This window comes from Gavialis gangeticus, unplaced genomic scaffold, assembly GCF_001723915.1.
Source record: "Gavialis gangeticus isolate Ggan-Ray unplaced genomic scaffold, GavGan_comp1, whole genome shotgun sequence".
Classification (NCBI taxonomy): domain Eukaryota; kingdom Metazoa; phylum Chordata; order Crocodylia; family Gavialidae; genus Gavialis; species Gavialis gangeticus.
The window spans coordinates 14,140,227-14,153,445 of NW_017729011.1; the positions used below are offsets into that span (position 1 = coordinate 14,140,227).

At 57.7% G+C, this 13,219-nt stretch overlaps 1 protein-coding gene across 1 annotated transcript in view; it reads left to right on the forward strand.

The window, feature by feature from the left end:
* The window catches only part of ENG (endoglin), a 49,328-nt gene that overhangs the window by 16,393 nt on the left and 19,716 nt on the right, over nucleotides 1–13,219 (forward strand). Inside the window, exons 3-11 of the mRNA XM_019510547.1 lie at nucleotides 3,574–3,705; nucleotides 6,644–6,836; nucleotides 7,438–7,597; nucleotides 7,992–8,130; nucleotides 9,356–9,527; nucleotides 10,279–10,424; nucleotides 10,700–10,840; nucleotides 11,545–11,583; nucleotides 12,284–12,406. Coding sequence (XP_019366092.1) covers nucleotides 3,574–3,705; nucleotides 6,644–6,836; nucleotides 7,438–7,597; nucleotides 7,992–8,130; nucleotides 9,356–9,527; nucleotides 10,279–10,424; nucleotides 10,700–10,840; nucleotides 11,545–11,583; nucleotides 12,284–12,406 — 1,245 coding nt within the window. The remainder of the gene's footprint in view (nucleotides 1–3,573; nucleotides 3,706–6,643; nucleotides 6,837–7,437; nucleotides 7,598–7,991; nucleotides 8,131–9,355; nucleotides 9,528–10,278; nucleotides 10,425–10,699; nucleotides 10,841–11,544; nucleotides 11,584–12,283; nucleotides 12,407–13,219) is intronic.

Consider the following 13,219-nt stretch of genomic DNA (forward strand, 5'->3'; position numbering starts at 1 on the left):
GCATTAACAACAAAGTCAAAGAATCGTAGCAGAGCTCAGCTGGCAGGGCCTGCAGGAGGTCACATCTACCCCAGTCCCCTGCTCAAGACAGGACCATCCCTGTCTAAACCTTCCTAGACAAGCATTTCTCTAACCTGCTCTTGAAAACTTTGGGAACAACTAGCAGGCACAATGACCGAAACATCAAAAACAACCTTTAACTTGGGAAGAGCAAAGCCAGGGGAATAAGGCACCATCAATGTCCTGCCACTGCAAGGCTGGAAGTAGTTTGTTAAAATACACTCGAGAGACCACTTGCAATTTCCTCTACATGGGAAGGAACACTGCTTCCTTCTGAGTTGGCCAGGGGCTCGCCATGCTAAGCTCCCAAAATAAGCCCTGTATGTGTTCTTATCCCGGACCAAACTGTATTAACAGGAAGCCATAGCACAGGTTCCAGGAACAAAGCGCACCCCGGGTGGTTTGAGGAAAAAAGATCAAGAGAAACAGATGGCAAAGTCTCCATGTGCATGAGGGAGGCAGCCAGGCTGAAGGCACAAGGGCTGCCATCTCCGCATCCTGGCTGCTTTGGGAGCCCCAAGATGCAGTGAGCAGCCGCAGCACGACACATCCCAGGGCAGGGCGCAGGGCTCCTCTGCTTCCTCTGGAGTCCCATGTCTGCCGACTGGGCGGGATGTTTCTGTTGTCCATTGTGTGCAGCGGGAGGAAGGCTGCTGGGCTTCTCCCCTTCGCCAGGCTTTCATGGGCTGTGCCGCCCACTCAGGGACGCCAGAGCCAGAATCCTCCACTGGCGTCAGGCAGCCCAGAACCATTTAAGGCCAAAAAGTTGCATTGCTCAGCCCCAGCCTGGGCACTGGGAATCTGAGACCCCCTGGCCAAAGGGTCCAGAAGCACTTGGAGCTTGGGGCAGAGAAGGGGCTTGTGCTGTGGAGTGAGGAGGCTGCAGGCATGTCAGCTGCAAGGTTTTCATGTGGAGAAGCTCATGTCAAGGGGATAAGAGGGAGAGATGTCCAGGGCCCAGCCATGTGCAATCCAGAGGAGGTGCTTTATTGTGGGTGAAGGACACAGGCCAGCTGGAGCCTGGGCTGCCTACTCCAGACTACAAGGTGCAGTCATGGGAGGGGATAAGTGTCTATGCTTTGGATACTGAGCAGCCTCCAGATGGTCCAAGCCAACGTGACTACATCGGCAGTAATAGAGCAGCTGTCAGGGACTCTTTTCAGTCTGACAAGCTGGGTGTGTTAGCCCAGGCTCCCCAGGCCCAAGCCTGGTGATTGCAGACCAGGTCTGAGATCTCTGCCTGGCAGAGCTTTGGGCCACACAGACAAAGCCCAAGCAACTTGCCCACCTAGTCGACCCAGCCCCTTCTCCTAGGTGTCAGGTTGATGTCTGGCCCTGCAGACCAGCCTACTTCTACAGAGAAACCTGTGCCAGAACCTGGGACCCCAACGTGGAACAGTTTAACTCTGGAGCCACATCTGTCCCTGTCCCCTTGACATGCCAGGAACCAGGAACAGTACAGCTGGGGCCCTGGAAAGCAAGGTCTGTGCAGGCTCAGTCAAGGCTTCAGGAGGGGCCACGTGAACATGCTCTTCCGCACCATCTCCCTTAAGGCCGCTGCCAGGCACCTGACTGTGAAGGGAGGGCCAAGGCAGGAGCAGACAGCTGGGATCCCGCTACAGGTGGGAGCCAGGCCTTTGTCATGGCATGTAAATAAATAACCCAGACTCCAGCCCCCCGCATCTGTTTGTGCACAGAGGGGCTGATGTCACAGCCACGGCATTCAGACAGCTGGCACCGTGCCCCGACTGCGGGGCGGGGGAGCCCGAGTGACCAGGCTCCGCTTATAGAAGAATTACTGGAAACCAGTTTCTATAAGCAGATCCCCATGAAAAAGGCAACCCGGGGTAAAATAAAGCCTCCCGCCACTCCAGAGAAGAGGAACAATGGCCTCTGGAAAACACACAGCAGTAAAAATAGAAGCAAGCCCCTCCTCTTCGCGAGGCTGTAGGGCCCTGCCGGGGTCCCGGGGCCACCCACAGAGTAATGCTTACTGGATGCCTCGTGGCACCGCAGGGCCGGGTACAGCAGTGCATTATTATACACAGCTTGGCTGGGGGAGAGTTTTTGCTTGTTCCTTTCCAGTAGCTCCCGATAAGATCATCCTGGTACAGGCAGGGTGTGTGTGTACAATGTGCGGGAAACTCTGCCCTGAATCACCCAGCCGGGAGCCCAGGCACCATCAGCTCATCAGCATGGGGTCAGGGTGAGCTGACCTGTGGGGAAAGCCCAGGCCGCTGCAGGAAGCAGGGGCGATGCTTTCTGAGTCAGTGCTGGGCAGATGCCTTCAGGCGGTGCTGGGGCAAAGGCCTGTGCTCCTAGAGGTCTCCTTTGTCTGCCTGTGGCTGCTATTTCACCCAGGGTAATTTTCCACTCTGGACCTTGCAGCAGGGCTTGGGGTCCTGCAGTAAGGCTGTAGGATGGTGTCTCCACATGCAGGGCCTGAAATCTGGAGCAGAGTCCATATTGCCAGGCTTAAATCATCACTCAGGAGCCTGAATCCAGGTGTGGAGGATGCTCTCAGGGCAGCCAGGTCAGAAGCATCACCACTGAGCAGAGCGGTGTCTAAGGGGGCCAGGCCATGGGAGGGTAACACAACGGCAGGACAAGATTGCCACAGGGTCGTTCGTGCACATCTGGATGGGCACCGTCTAGTGTAGGGGTGGCTAACGTGTGGCTTGGAAGCTGCCTGTGGTGTGTGGTTGCCAAACAGGTTAATTTGGCTGGTATCATGGGCCTGAATAGAGGAAGCTGGACTCTGGGTGGGCCACAGCTCCAGGCAGAAATCAGGGTGCCTATGATCCACCACACCTGTGACTCTCGGGCTCCGGGCAAGCTGGTCATGTACCTGGTGGCCATGCTGCGGTTCTGGGGGAGAGGGGATTGGAGGAGAGGTTTGGGGACTGATGGATGGATGCTCCCAGCTCTTCTGCGTGAGGGAGCTCCTCGCCCCGTGGCCTGGGTCACGCTCCCTTCACCCAGGCACAGTCAGGGAGCAGGATTTGTGACTTTTCTCCCAGAGGGTAGAGTTGGCCTCTTCCCCAGCTTCAACAGAGAGGAGCCTTTGTCCACAGAGTGGCCGGCCAAAGGCCAAAGGCTCCTGGTCAAGTCTCTCTCTATTCAAGACTTTATTCAGCAGAGCCCAAATGCTCTGCACCTACCCCACTGCGGAGAGGAGAGGTTGTGCGTGTCTGGGGCATACAACTCTTCTTTCCAAGGGCAACACTTCCCCAACCTGCCATGCACAGCTGTGAGGACCCCCAGCTGAGGGTAGAAGTGGCACCTCTTGAAGTACAGGCAGCAGCAGGCACCTGCTGCCAGCCCCTCATTCAGCAGCTGGCCCTGGGTGTGAAGCCCCTGTATATGAGGACCCCAGATCCTGCTGTGTTTGCCTCTTGGTTTGTTCTTTTGCAATAAAAACCACACCTAAAATGTGCCCCGTGCATGTGATGCTGCCCCATGTGTTCCCGGGTGCAAGGAGTTTGAATGACGTCCTCCCATTCCCCCCCTCAGGATCCGTTCCTGCACCTGAGCGTGTCCCTGGAAAGAAAGGCCCCCGAGAGGAAGGTGGTGTTGGCGATCTACTCCAGCAAGTCTGGGGCCGTGTCTCTTCATTCCTGGCCTTTTAAGGAGTCCTCCAGACAGGTGAGAACTGCACCTCCCAGGGCTGCACCTGTGAGTGTGCCGGCAGCGCTGACGAGACCACCCCGACTTTCAGGGCAGGAGAGGGCAGAACCACAATGAAGCATGCTATACTACAGGGAGAGAGGAAAGGGGTGGGAAGAGAGGGGAGAGGAGCAGGGCTCCCATGTCCTGCTGTTTGTCTCGGTTGTCTTCTGTCTGCGAATGGGAAGCAGACACCTGGAGGCCCTGGGAGTGAGGCTGTGCCACAGCCCTGGCAGGGAGAGGTCTTGGCCAGCTGGCTGGTCTCCAGTGCTGCAGCTGGAAGAAATCTCCCATATTCCAAGCTGAAGGAAATGGCCCAACTGAGCAGCAAGGTCCTGCCCCCTCCTTGCAGTCCCCCTTCACCCCCTCTGGGGTATCCTTTGTGGTTGGAAGGGCTGCAAGCTCCCCAGGAGCAGTGAGTCCACTGGCCATGCCCACCGCAGGTACGAGGAGCAGCCTGGGCCGTGCCATGTGTGGCCGGTCCTGCTGCCCCCGGGTGCACAGTGGGGCCAGGGTGGCACAGCTGCCAGATTCACTTTGCAGCAGCCTCAGTGGTGGCAGCTCCTTCCTGCTGCCACCACTGTCAGCCCTGGCCCTGCTGCCCAGGCACTCCAGCCTGTCCTCCCTGCATCTGCTGCCAGGTGTGAGTGGGTAGGTAGACAGAGTCTCCATAGAAAGGAGAGTCATGCAGCAAGTGGGCAGACAGAGTCTCCATGCCCAGGACCTGTGTGGGAAGGGTGCACTTAGCCAGGTGGATGGGATAGGGCCATGGGTGAGCAGGGAGCTGCATCCAGGAGTGGAGGTGGGATGTGTGGGCAGAGCCAGGGCCAGGATGGTAGTGACAGCATGCAGCCAGGTCCCAGGCCCAGGGCAGTGCCATGATCCACTGCCTGCATGTCCCTGTGATGGGCGCTGGTTCTGCAGGCAGGGGCACGTGGAGAGTGAATCGTGGCTCTACCTCGGGCCCCAGCTCCGTGCTGTCACTGCTCCACAATCCCAGCCCCACCTGCCCATCCTGCTTCCAGATGCCGCTCCCTCCGCCCCCCAGCCTGCGGCCTCATCCTGTCCACCTGACTGAGTGCGCCCTGCCCACACAGGTCCCAAGCCTCTCTCCATGGAGATGCCAGGGCTGCGGCTGGGATCCCTGGACGGTGATAGCACAAGGGTCCTGATCTGTTCCCAGGTCTATTAAGCTGCCACTTAGGAAGTTTTGATGAGCTGCTACAGGGGAAGGCGGGGTGCTGCCCTGGCCTACAACAGCTCACCAAGCTCCCTAAGTGCTAGGTTACTTCATCCCAAATAACTGCCCCCCCTGCCTTAAGGTGTCTTTCTTGCAGTTGCTACCATGTGGCAGAGCTAGCCCTGGACTCCTGAGCTTAGGGCCCCATTGCAACGTACCTGCATGGAGCCCAACACACGCTGACCTGACGGGTGTCCGTGTGGGTTGTGAGATGAACTGCCAGCTCATCAGCCTGGGGCACCCAGACGCTCTCTTCCTTCGCCAAGAGGCTCAGGGGGTGCAGAGTGGTGTGGCAGAGCCAGGGAGATCTGCCCTTTCTGTCGCCACTTCTCTCCTGGGCTGCTGGACACCCGGCTGAGTATGGAGATGGGCAGCCGTGTGCCCAGCCTCTCAGCGCGGGGGCGAGCTGGGGTCCAGGCAAGCCTGTTAGCAAATGCTTACAGGCTCCCTGCTGCAGCCTGGGCCATGCCAGTAGCCGGCCCAGCATGGCTCTCCCCAGCTTGCAATGAGCTCCAGGGACCCTTCCCTGGCAGAGACAGGCATTGAGAGGGGGCGACCGCCCGGCTACAGAGACCCTCCCCTCCCTGGAGTAAACAATGCAGTTTTAGCTCTCTCCGGTGCCCACCCATGCCACGGGGAAGCCACTGCTGGGGGCTAGGCAGGTGCTGCTGCCCCCACGATGCCTGACACTCGTGCCACTGGCTGAGCAGACAGGACGTGTCTGGAGCGTCGGTGTCCAGTGGAGAACACCCCCTTCCTTCCCTGCCCCTTGGAGCGTGCCTGGCTTCCTGCCCCCCCCCCCACACACACACACACCTGGCCTGGGGGCTCATTGCTGTCCCTGAGCGCCCCCTCCTGTGGCTCCAGGGGCTGGCTGCTGTTTGCCTCTCCGCCCCCCTGCAGCCCGTCGGTGCGGGGAGTGACGCACAGGACTTGCAAAGGCTCCTGCTTCCTCTGCCTGTTGGAAGGTCAGGGATGGGGCTTGGCTCCAGCAGGCTCAGCCAGGGCTGCGAGCTTTGTTAGCAAAATAAGCCTCCTTCCTATCTGTGTCTAATAATAACATGGGCTGACAATGGGGGAGGCCGGGTGCAAGGCACTATTGGATGGAGTGCTGCCCCGGCAGCTCCGCTGCGCGCTGCCGGGGAAGCGAGCCATCAGCCTGGGTCTTGCTCACTGCTCTTGCCCTCGCTTGCTGGGAAAAGATGACCCGAGAAGCCAGGGGAGCAGAGAGGCCGGGCTCCAGCTCCTCTGAGCATTCGTGGAAAATCCCCAGGCCCCGCCAGCTGATGCAGGCTTCCTGGTAGGCCACCAAGCAGACCCCAAAGGCAGCCGGCACGGGTGGTCGCAGGCTGTGGGGCTGTGTCTGAGGGGAGAGGAAGAAACAACCATGCTGCAGGGCTCAGTTGTCCCCGAGAGGGGTGGGCAGGGCCAGCCGCGGCATGCAGCGCAGGGGGGTATCCAGCAGCACTGATTGGCACTGTCCTTGTTTCTGCTTGCTGGAATGCCCTGGGGGGATGAGGTGCAAAGCCCTTGCAGCCCCCAGGAGACCCTCATGGGACTGGGGGTCCCAGCCCAGCTAGAGACCCAATGAGGGTGTGACAAGGGACCCTGGTGCTGCCCAGGGAGCAGCCCCCTCCTTGCTGTTGTATCTCAGAGCCTGTGTGTCCCCACTCCCAGGACTCAAAACAAAATGGCATAGTCCGTGCCCAGGTGCTTATCTTTGAAGACGGTACCGAAGCAAGACAAGAAAATGCTCTTCTGTCCGACAACAGTGAAGAGCTCGTGAAATGGGCAGTTACCACCTATGGGGGCATTACATCCTACACCGAGCTGGAAAACCCCCGGCACATCCTCTTCCGTCTGGGCGAAGGTAGGTCCATGAGCCTCTCGCAAGCTTCTGGCTGGTCAGACTCACCCATGGGCCAGGCCGGGAGCTGGGCACGCTGCAGGGGAGCAGCAAGAAACCATCCTCCCTGGCCAGACGTCGTCTGGGACCGAGGGAGTTCAAAGCAGCCAGCCCTGGTTACACCCATGATGCCAGAAAACTCAGCTCTGGGCTTTGAGGCTAATCAAGACAGGGCTGACTTTCAGTTAGCTCTGCAGACTTCTTCTCAGCAGTGTCCCAACAGTGCCAGCAACCATCTCTGCAGTGTGATCTTCCTCACAAGCACTCAGAGGTGGCATGAGCCATGTCTTCTGTCTGCTGAGCCCAGCTGCACTGGGGAGGTGGGGGCTGCCATAGGCAGGATTCCCTGGCCCCTGGCCACACTTGTAGCTTGGAGCCCTTCTAGTTACAGCAGAGGAGGAGAGATGGGACACCTCAGTTCTCCTCTTCTGTACCCAGTTGCAGGGAGTCTTATATCATGTCTGTGGGACCAGGCCCCCCAGAAGGAGGAGGAGGAGAAGGAAGTCTACACAGCTCCACAAAGCTTCCCACACTAACACCAGTGATTCCTTTCTCTCCCTTCCAGATGCCAGCAGCCCCCCTGACTGCCATCCTCAAGCAGGCTTCAATGCCCGGCACTACCTAGAGGCCGAGCTCTTGTCCAGTGATGTTAAAACCTGCACCAGCAACGAGATGAAGGAGAAGGAGGCTCATATCCTGTGGGTGCGGGGGCCAGAGGACCCCAGGTAACCACTGGTGTGGTCTGGCGAGGAGGAGGCAAAGCTCCTCTGTCCAGTCTCCAGTGATGGGCATGTGTGTGTGTGAGTGATCAAGAGAGCCATGCATACAGCTCTGCAGTGTTCACCTGTGTCAGCGAAGCTGAGTTGCCCTGAGCTTAGCCAGGCAGTGGCAGATGTGAGCCAGTGGAAGAGGCCTGCCCTTGGTAGGAGGGTGCTTACAAGTCGGGGATGCCTCTTACAGCTAGTCCTGGAGATGCCCATGCCAGCGTCCAGGTGTGGCCTTTGATAGCTGCCTACAGGGAGGACCAAGGAAATGGGATATTAGATGCCACACACTAATAGCCCAGGAGGGTGCTTGGGCCCATGGTCACTGTGGTTCATTCTGGGGCTTGTTCCATAGCTCATGGGTCACGGAGGTGAACGTGGATGTGAGCTGCCAAAATGGAGAAGTGCCACAGAATCTGCAAAGGATGCTGATCCTCCAAAGCCAGCCCAACATGTCCTGGCTCCTCAGCCTACAGCAGGACATGCAGATTATGGTAAGGCAGTGATGGGCCCCCTCACACGTCTTTCATGGCTTTTCCTGCAAAGCGCTTCACCAGCTGGGCATGGGGGCTGCTAAGCTGGGACACAGCAGCCCCTGCATGTGGAAGGCAGGGGCCTTTCCAGAGCACCCAGAAATGCTGTGGAGGGGGAAGAGGAGCTCAGAGAGGCAGGATATGGCCACACTGGCATTTGGCTGGAGCTCTGGGTTTACCATCCCACTCTCCAAGAAGCAGCAGGGGACATGCACAAATTACCAGGAGCCTAGACCTCTCTGCTGGAGCTTGGTCGAAAGGTGCTCCTCTGAGGCCTGCTTTCCAAGCACCAGCCCTGCCTGATGCAGCCTAGTCTGTAAGTCCCAAAGGGACATGGTACAAGATGGCAGAGGCTTCTTCTGAGGGACAGATGCCTCTCACTGAGGCAGCAGGGGCCCTTTCTGTCGGAAGCCCAGCCCCCATTTTGCCAAAGCCTTTGGGCTCTGTTGGGAGCTGGTCCTGGCCACCCCACAACGCCTGGGTCCTCTCAGTCTCCGTCGCTAGGCTGGGAAAAGGCACCAGGAACACAGCCCTCTAATGCTGCTGCTGCTGCCCCTGGCCCTGGGGGGCTAGCCCAGCTCAGCATCTTCCCAGGTTGTTCCCATTAAGGAAATGGATTATATGAGTCTGGGATGTCTTTGCTACAGTCCTGTTTATGTAGTTTGCCCCCAGAGTCCTGCTGTCTTGCCCACAGCAGGAGCAAGGAGTGGAAGGTAATTCCCTTGCTCAGAGCTGCCAGGCCTGCTTTCCCGCCAGTCCCGTGCCCCCAACATTTCTCTTGGCTTCTACACATAGACTCGGGCAGCTCCAGCCATCCAGGCTTGAGCCCCTGCATGTGCGGTCTGTCCCTGAAACCTGCCCTCCATCCTCTCTGTGGTGGTTTTGCTTGGGCCTTCCCCTATGAGCTAAAGCCTTGGGTGTTTCTATTGTTTCCATTATCATTAAAAAAACAGGCGTTTAAATTGCTCTTTTGTTCAACATGAATGAAGGGTGGTTGTCTGCCCCTAGGCTCCAGCAAGGTCAGCAAGTGCCCATAGATCAAAGACAAGTTGGCAGTCACCAGCACCCTCCCACATAACAATAACTGTTGGCTCCATCTTCCTCCTTCCTTCTCTCCATCTTCTGTCTCTCCTAATCCCTCCTCTCTAATCTCTAAAATCCCAAATCTCCTAATCTCCTCCCTCAGGCATCTGGGAATTACACCCTCAAAGCCATTCCAATCAAAGTTGCTGGAAACAACCTTCCCAACACGGAGCAGGGCTTGATCAACAGGGTCCTGGAGATGAACTACAGCATCATAGCCTCGTACCTGGACATCCCTTCTGCTAGTAATGTGACCATTCGGATACAGAAATGTGGTGAGTCTGCAGAGATGCTCCTTTTTGCACTGTCCCTTAGCTTGGCTGTTGGCCAGACGACTGGCTTCCCAGCAAAGCCGCAAGATGGCTCAGGGCTGCAGAGTCTTTCACCCTGAAGCTCCTGGCTCAGCTGAAGTCACTGGCCTAGGTGAGTAGTGACTGAGACGTGTTACCATCTGCTGGCACCTGGGCAGCTCACAGGAAACATTCGATGCCAATAGTCCAAAGCCCAGTGGGGAAGTGTCCATGGCACAGAAGAATTAGTACGATGTGCTCCCCAGATTAGCAGTGTCGCTAGGTTGGTCCAGGATTGAGCAGGCCCTGAAGTGAAGAGTGCAGTCCCCTGCCTGCCTCCAAGTTGGCTCCCTGCAGCTCAGGGAGTGAGGCCTTTGGATGGCGCAGGGTAGAAGTTTATCCTATTGCTGCTTTCTTTGAGGATCAAGAGAATTTCACCAACTCTCAAGACAGTCCCCCCACTTCCTCCCCCAAGCTCTCAGAAACCCCACAGCACCACTGAGCCCAGCAGGATTGCTTCTGCGCACGTGTCCCACTGCCTACAATGGGAGTTTTGCCTGCCCGGGACCAGGCCTTTTGGGCATTTCTCCTGCCTCCTCAGGGCTGCTCTGGCCGTTGGGCTGGAATCACCCCAGTGGGTTCATCTTGCCAAATCCCTGCAGCCTCTGAGCCATCCAAGACACTGCTGCCCCCGTCTCTCCTTTCTCAGTGCTTCTCTGGTGTTTGATTTCTATAGCACCGAATGATGTGATCTCAACAACAACAGCAACTGGACAGAGTGTCAGCCTTGAATCAAAGATCCGCTCAGAGCTCAACCTGATGAAGCCATGGAAGTGTACGAATGACTCCATTGAGATAGCCATACCCAGCTATCTCATACCTGTGAGTGGCTGGGATGTGACTGAGGGCTTGGTGGTGAACTGTGGGCCTGAGGGAAGGGGGCAGCACGTTGCAGACCTGGGCCTTTGGGTTCTGTTGACTCTGCCATGCAGAGCCCTCTCAGACCATGGGACCCAGACACCAAGGGGCATTGGATTTGGTCCTGATTTTCCCCAATGGAGATGGGAGACACACTCCAACCAAGTTAGGGACAGCCAAGCTGGCCTGGGATTCTGCCTCTAACAGCTCATGAACACAGAGGTATCTTTTGTCCATAGGGTTTAAATCTGCCCATCAATGAAGTTACGCTGCAGGACTCCAGTTGCAAAGCTACAAACAACGGGTCCCAGTTTGTGCTGATGAGCCTTCTGGAGAAATGCTCCACTGTGGTGAAGGATGGGATCCACGTCACAGACGAGGTCAGTAGAACCTACCCGGGTGCTGCTGCTTGCAGTCTCACATCAGGGAACCTCCCCGCCGCCCCGTTCTCGGTGTAGGCCCCTAGACCCTCGGCCTCCTCCCGCACATGGATTCCTAGGCTTTAGCACTTGGTTGCAGTCCTGCCTGCCTCTCCCCGGTACATCATTTCCACTCCTGGTTCAGAAATCCCACATCACTTCGTGGAGCTGTCCGAACCCACTTTTGCCCTAGTGCACACAGTATGTGACCCAGTTCCACTCTGGGCATTCACGTTTCCTCTCTCTGGCTCTCCCTACTCCATATGGGTTCTCAGCACCATGTCAGCAACTGCACAAGCCTGATCTGGGAGGGCTGAGCACCCTTAACCCCCAGTGACTTCACAGGAAGTGGAGGACACCCAGCGCTTTGCACAGTCAGAACCCAGACTTTGTAGAAAAGCAGCCCGCTGCCCCTTGTGTAATGCAGAGGCGCGGGCAGCAGAGGCTACAAGTCTCAGCAGGCAGGGCTGCATCTGGAACCAAGTGGCTAAAAAGCACCTGTCTGCTGGACACCTAGCCCCCTCTACCTGAATTAAGTGCCACCACACCTGACACATGGCCCATGTCACTTCCTGGGAACATGGCGCTCAGAACGCCCTCTCCTGTATCAGGCCAAGGAGCCATCCACAGGACCCTCACGCTTCCCTTTCTCCTCTTGTCCCCAGCTGATCCTGACACTGGTTTCTCCTCCACAGAAAATTCAGGTAAGGCTGTGATTAGGGAGGTTTCTCTCTTTATTTCTTCTCTTCCCTAATTCCTCTCCCTGCTGCTGCAGAGACATCTCAGGGACCAAAAAGCTTTCTTAATCTCTCCTCCCCTGACAGGGTTTGTATGATAAAACCCACCCAGAGGCACAGGAAGGCTTTTGTGATTATAGAAATCACCGAGATGCAGTGGTAGTAATGTAGCAGAGCAGTTTGGGTCCTTAATTCTGAGGACCGTGGTGCTCAGCACAGATCCCCCCCAGACTGTAGGAACTGGCTGCACAGGGGTCAGTGGTCTGGAAAGGCTGGGAAACTTGTAACCGACTGCCACATCCCCCCAGCCAAGCCAGCTGTCAAGTTGGTGGTGCCAAGGGGCACACCAAGCTGCGGGACCTGGAGCAGGTAAAGCAGGGAACGTCTTGGACGTGCGCATCTCCCACAGGGAGTGACTGAATCATTGCCTCTGGGACCGTGGCTGGGACAGCACCTGGCAGCTGGGGCAAGAATCCAGGAGTCTGGGAGATCCCACCTCCCCTCCCTCCACCCCTTTGTGCATGCCTACATGCCAACTCCAGGAGTCAGGGTTCCCTTTGGGAGGCCCACGACCCATCACTGTGACTCCCCGGAGACTGGGTGAATCCAGCCCTGCTCCAGTCCGAGAGGTTGCCCTGTGGCTCATCCCTGTGCCTTTCCCCCACAGGTACCTTTTGTGTGCCAAATCCCTGTCCAGGACCGAGAGATGTCTCTGCAGCTCTTCCACAACCCAGAATTCACACCGCCTTCCACTACCGTGCTGGAAACCAACAAAGTGGCCTATGTCCAGGTACTGTGGTTTCTCATCCAGGGACTGCAGCCAGGCTGCTGCCTCGCTGGGCTGCCGTGGCTTTGTGGCGTTCAAACCGATACAGCAGCGGCTTTGCCTCAAAAGCTGGGTGGAAGTCCTCGTTGGGGTCTGACACTCCATTGCATTAGAGCTGCCCCGGCCCCTTGCCAGGGTGACAGTCTGTCAGAGACCCACGGCAGCTCTGGCCAGAGGGGCTACAACCCCTGTGTGCACCCTGGCACAGCAGGGCGAGGTGCAATGGCCGGACTGCGTGATGGTTGGGCCTGGCTGCAGCTCAGGACCCAGACTTTCCGGTAGGGGTGTGGAGGGGCCAATTCCAAAGAACAGGGCTGCAGATTAGGACTGAGCACCCCACCCCCGGCAGCTCCCTCTCCACTCCCACTGGCTTCTGGCTCCTTCAGGGATGAAGAGAATCACTGACCGACGGTGCAGGGCAAGCCCGAGGCGGGGTACCAAAGAGCTCAGAGCTAGGTCCCTGGTGACTCAGGCCCAGCCCGTAGGAGAGCTGACCCTGTCGTGGGCAGGGCTGCAGGGGTCATGCTCAGGGAAGCAGCCACCCAGGCCAGGTGCTGGAGGTGCCAGGTGGGAGCCCAGGTGGGAGCTGGCAGGTGGGGCATCCTCCCTGCTGGCACCTGTGCTGCTGCTCCCAAGCTAGGCTGGAGCAGGCCCATGGGCTGGATCCTTTGACTTTGCTCCCTCGTGGCTCAGGCGGCAGGAGGGAGCTGAGGCCCATGCTGACCCACCTCTGGCTCTGCAGGTGCAACTTTGGATGAAGGACAAGCCGGAGCTGGA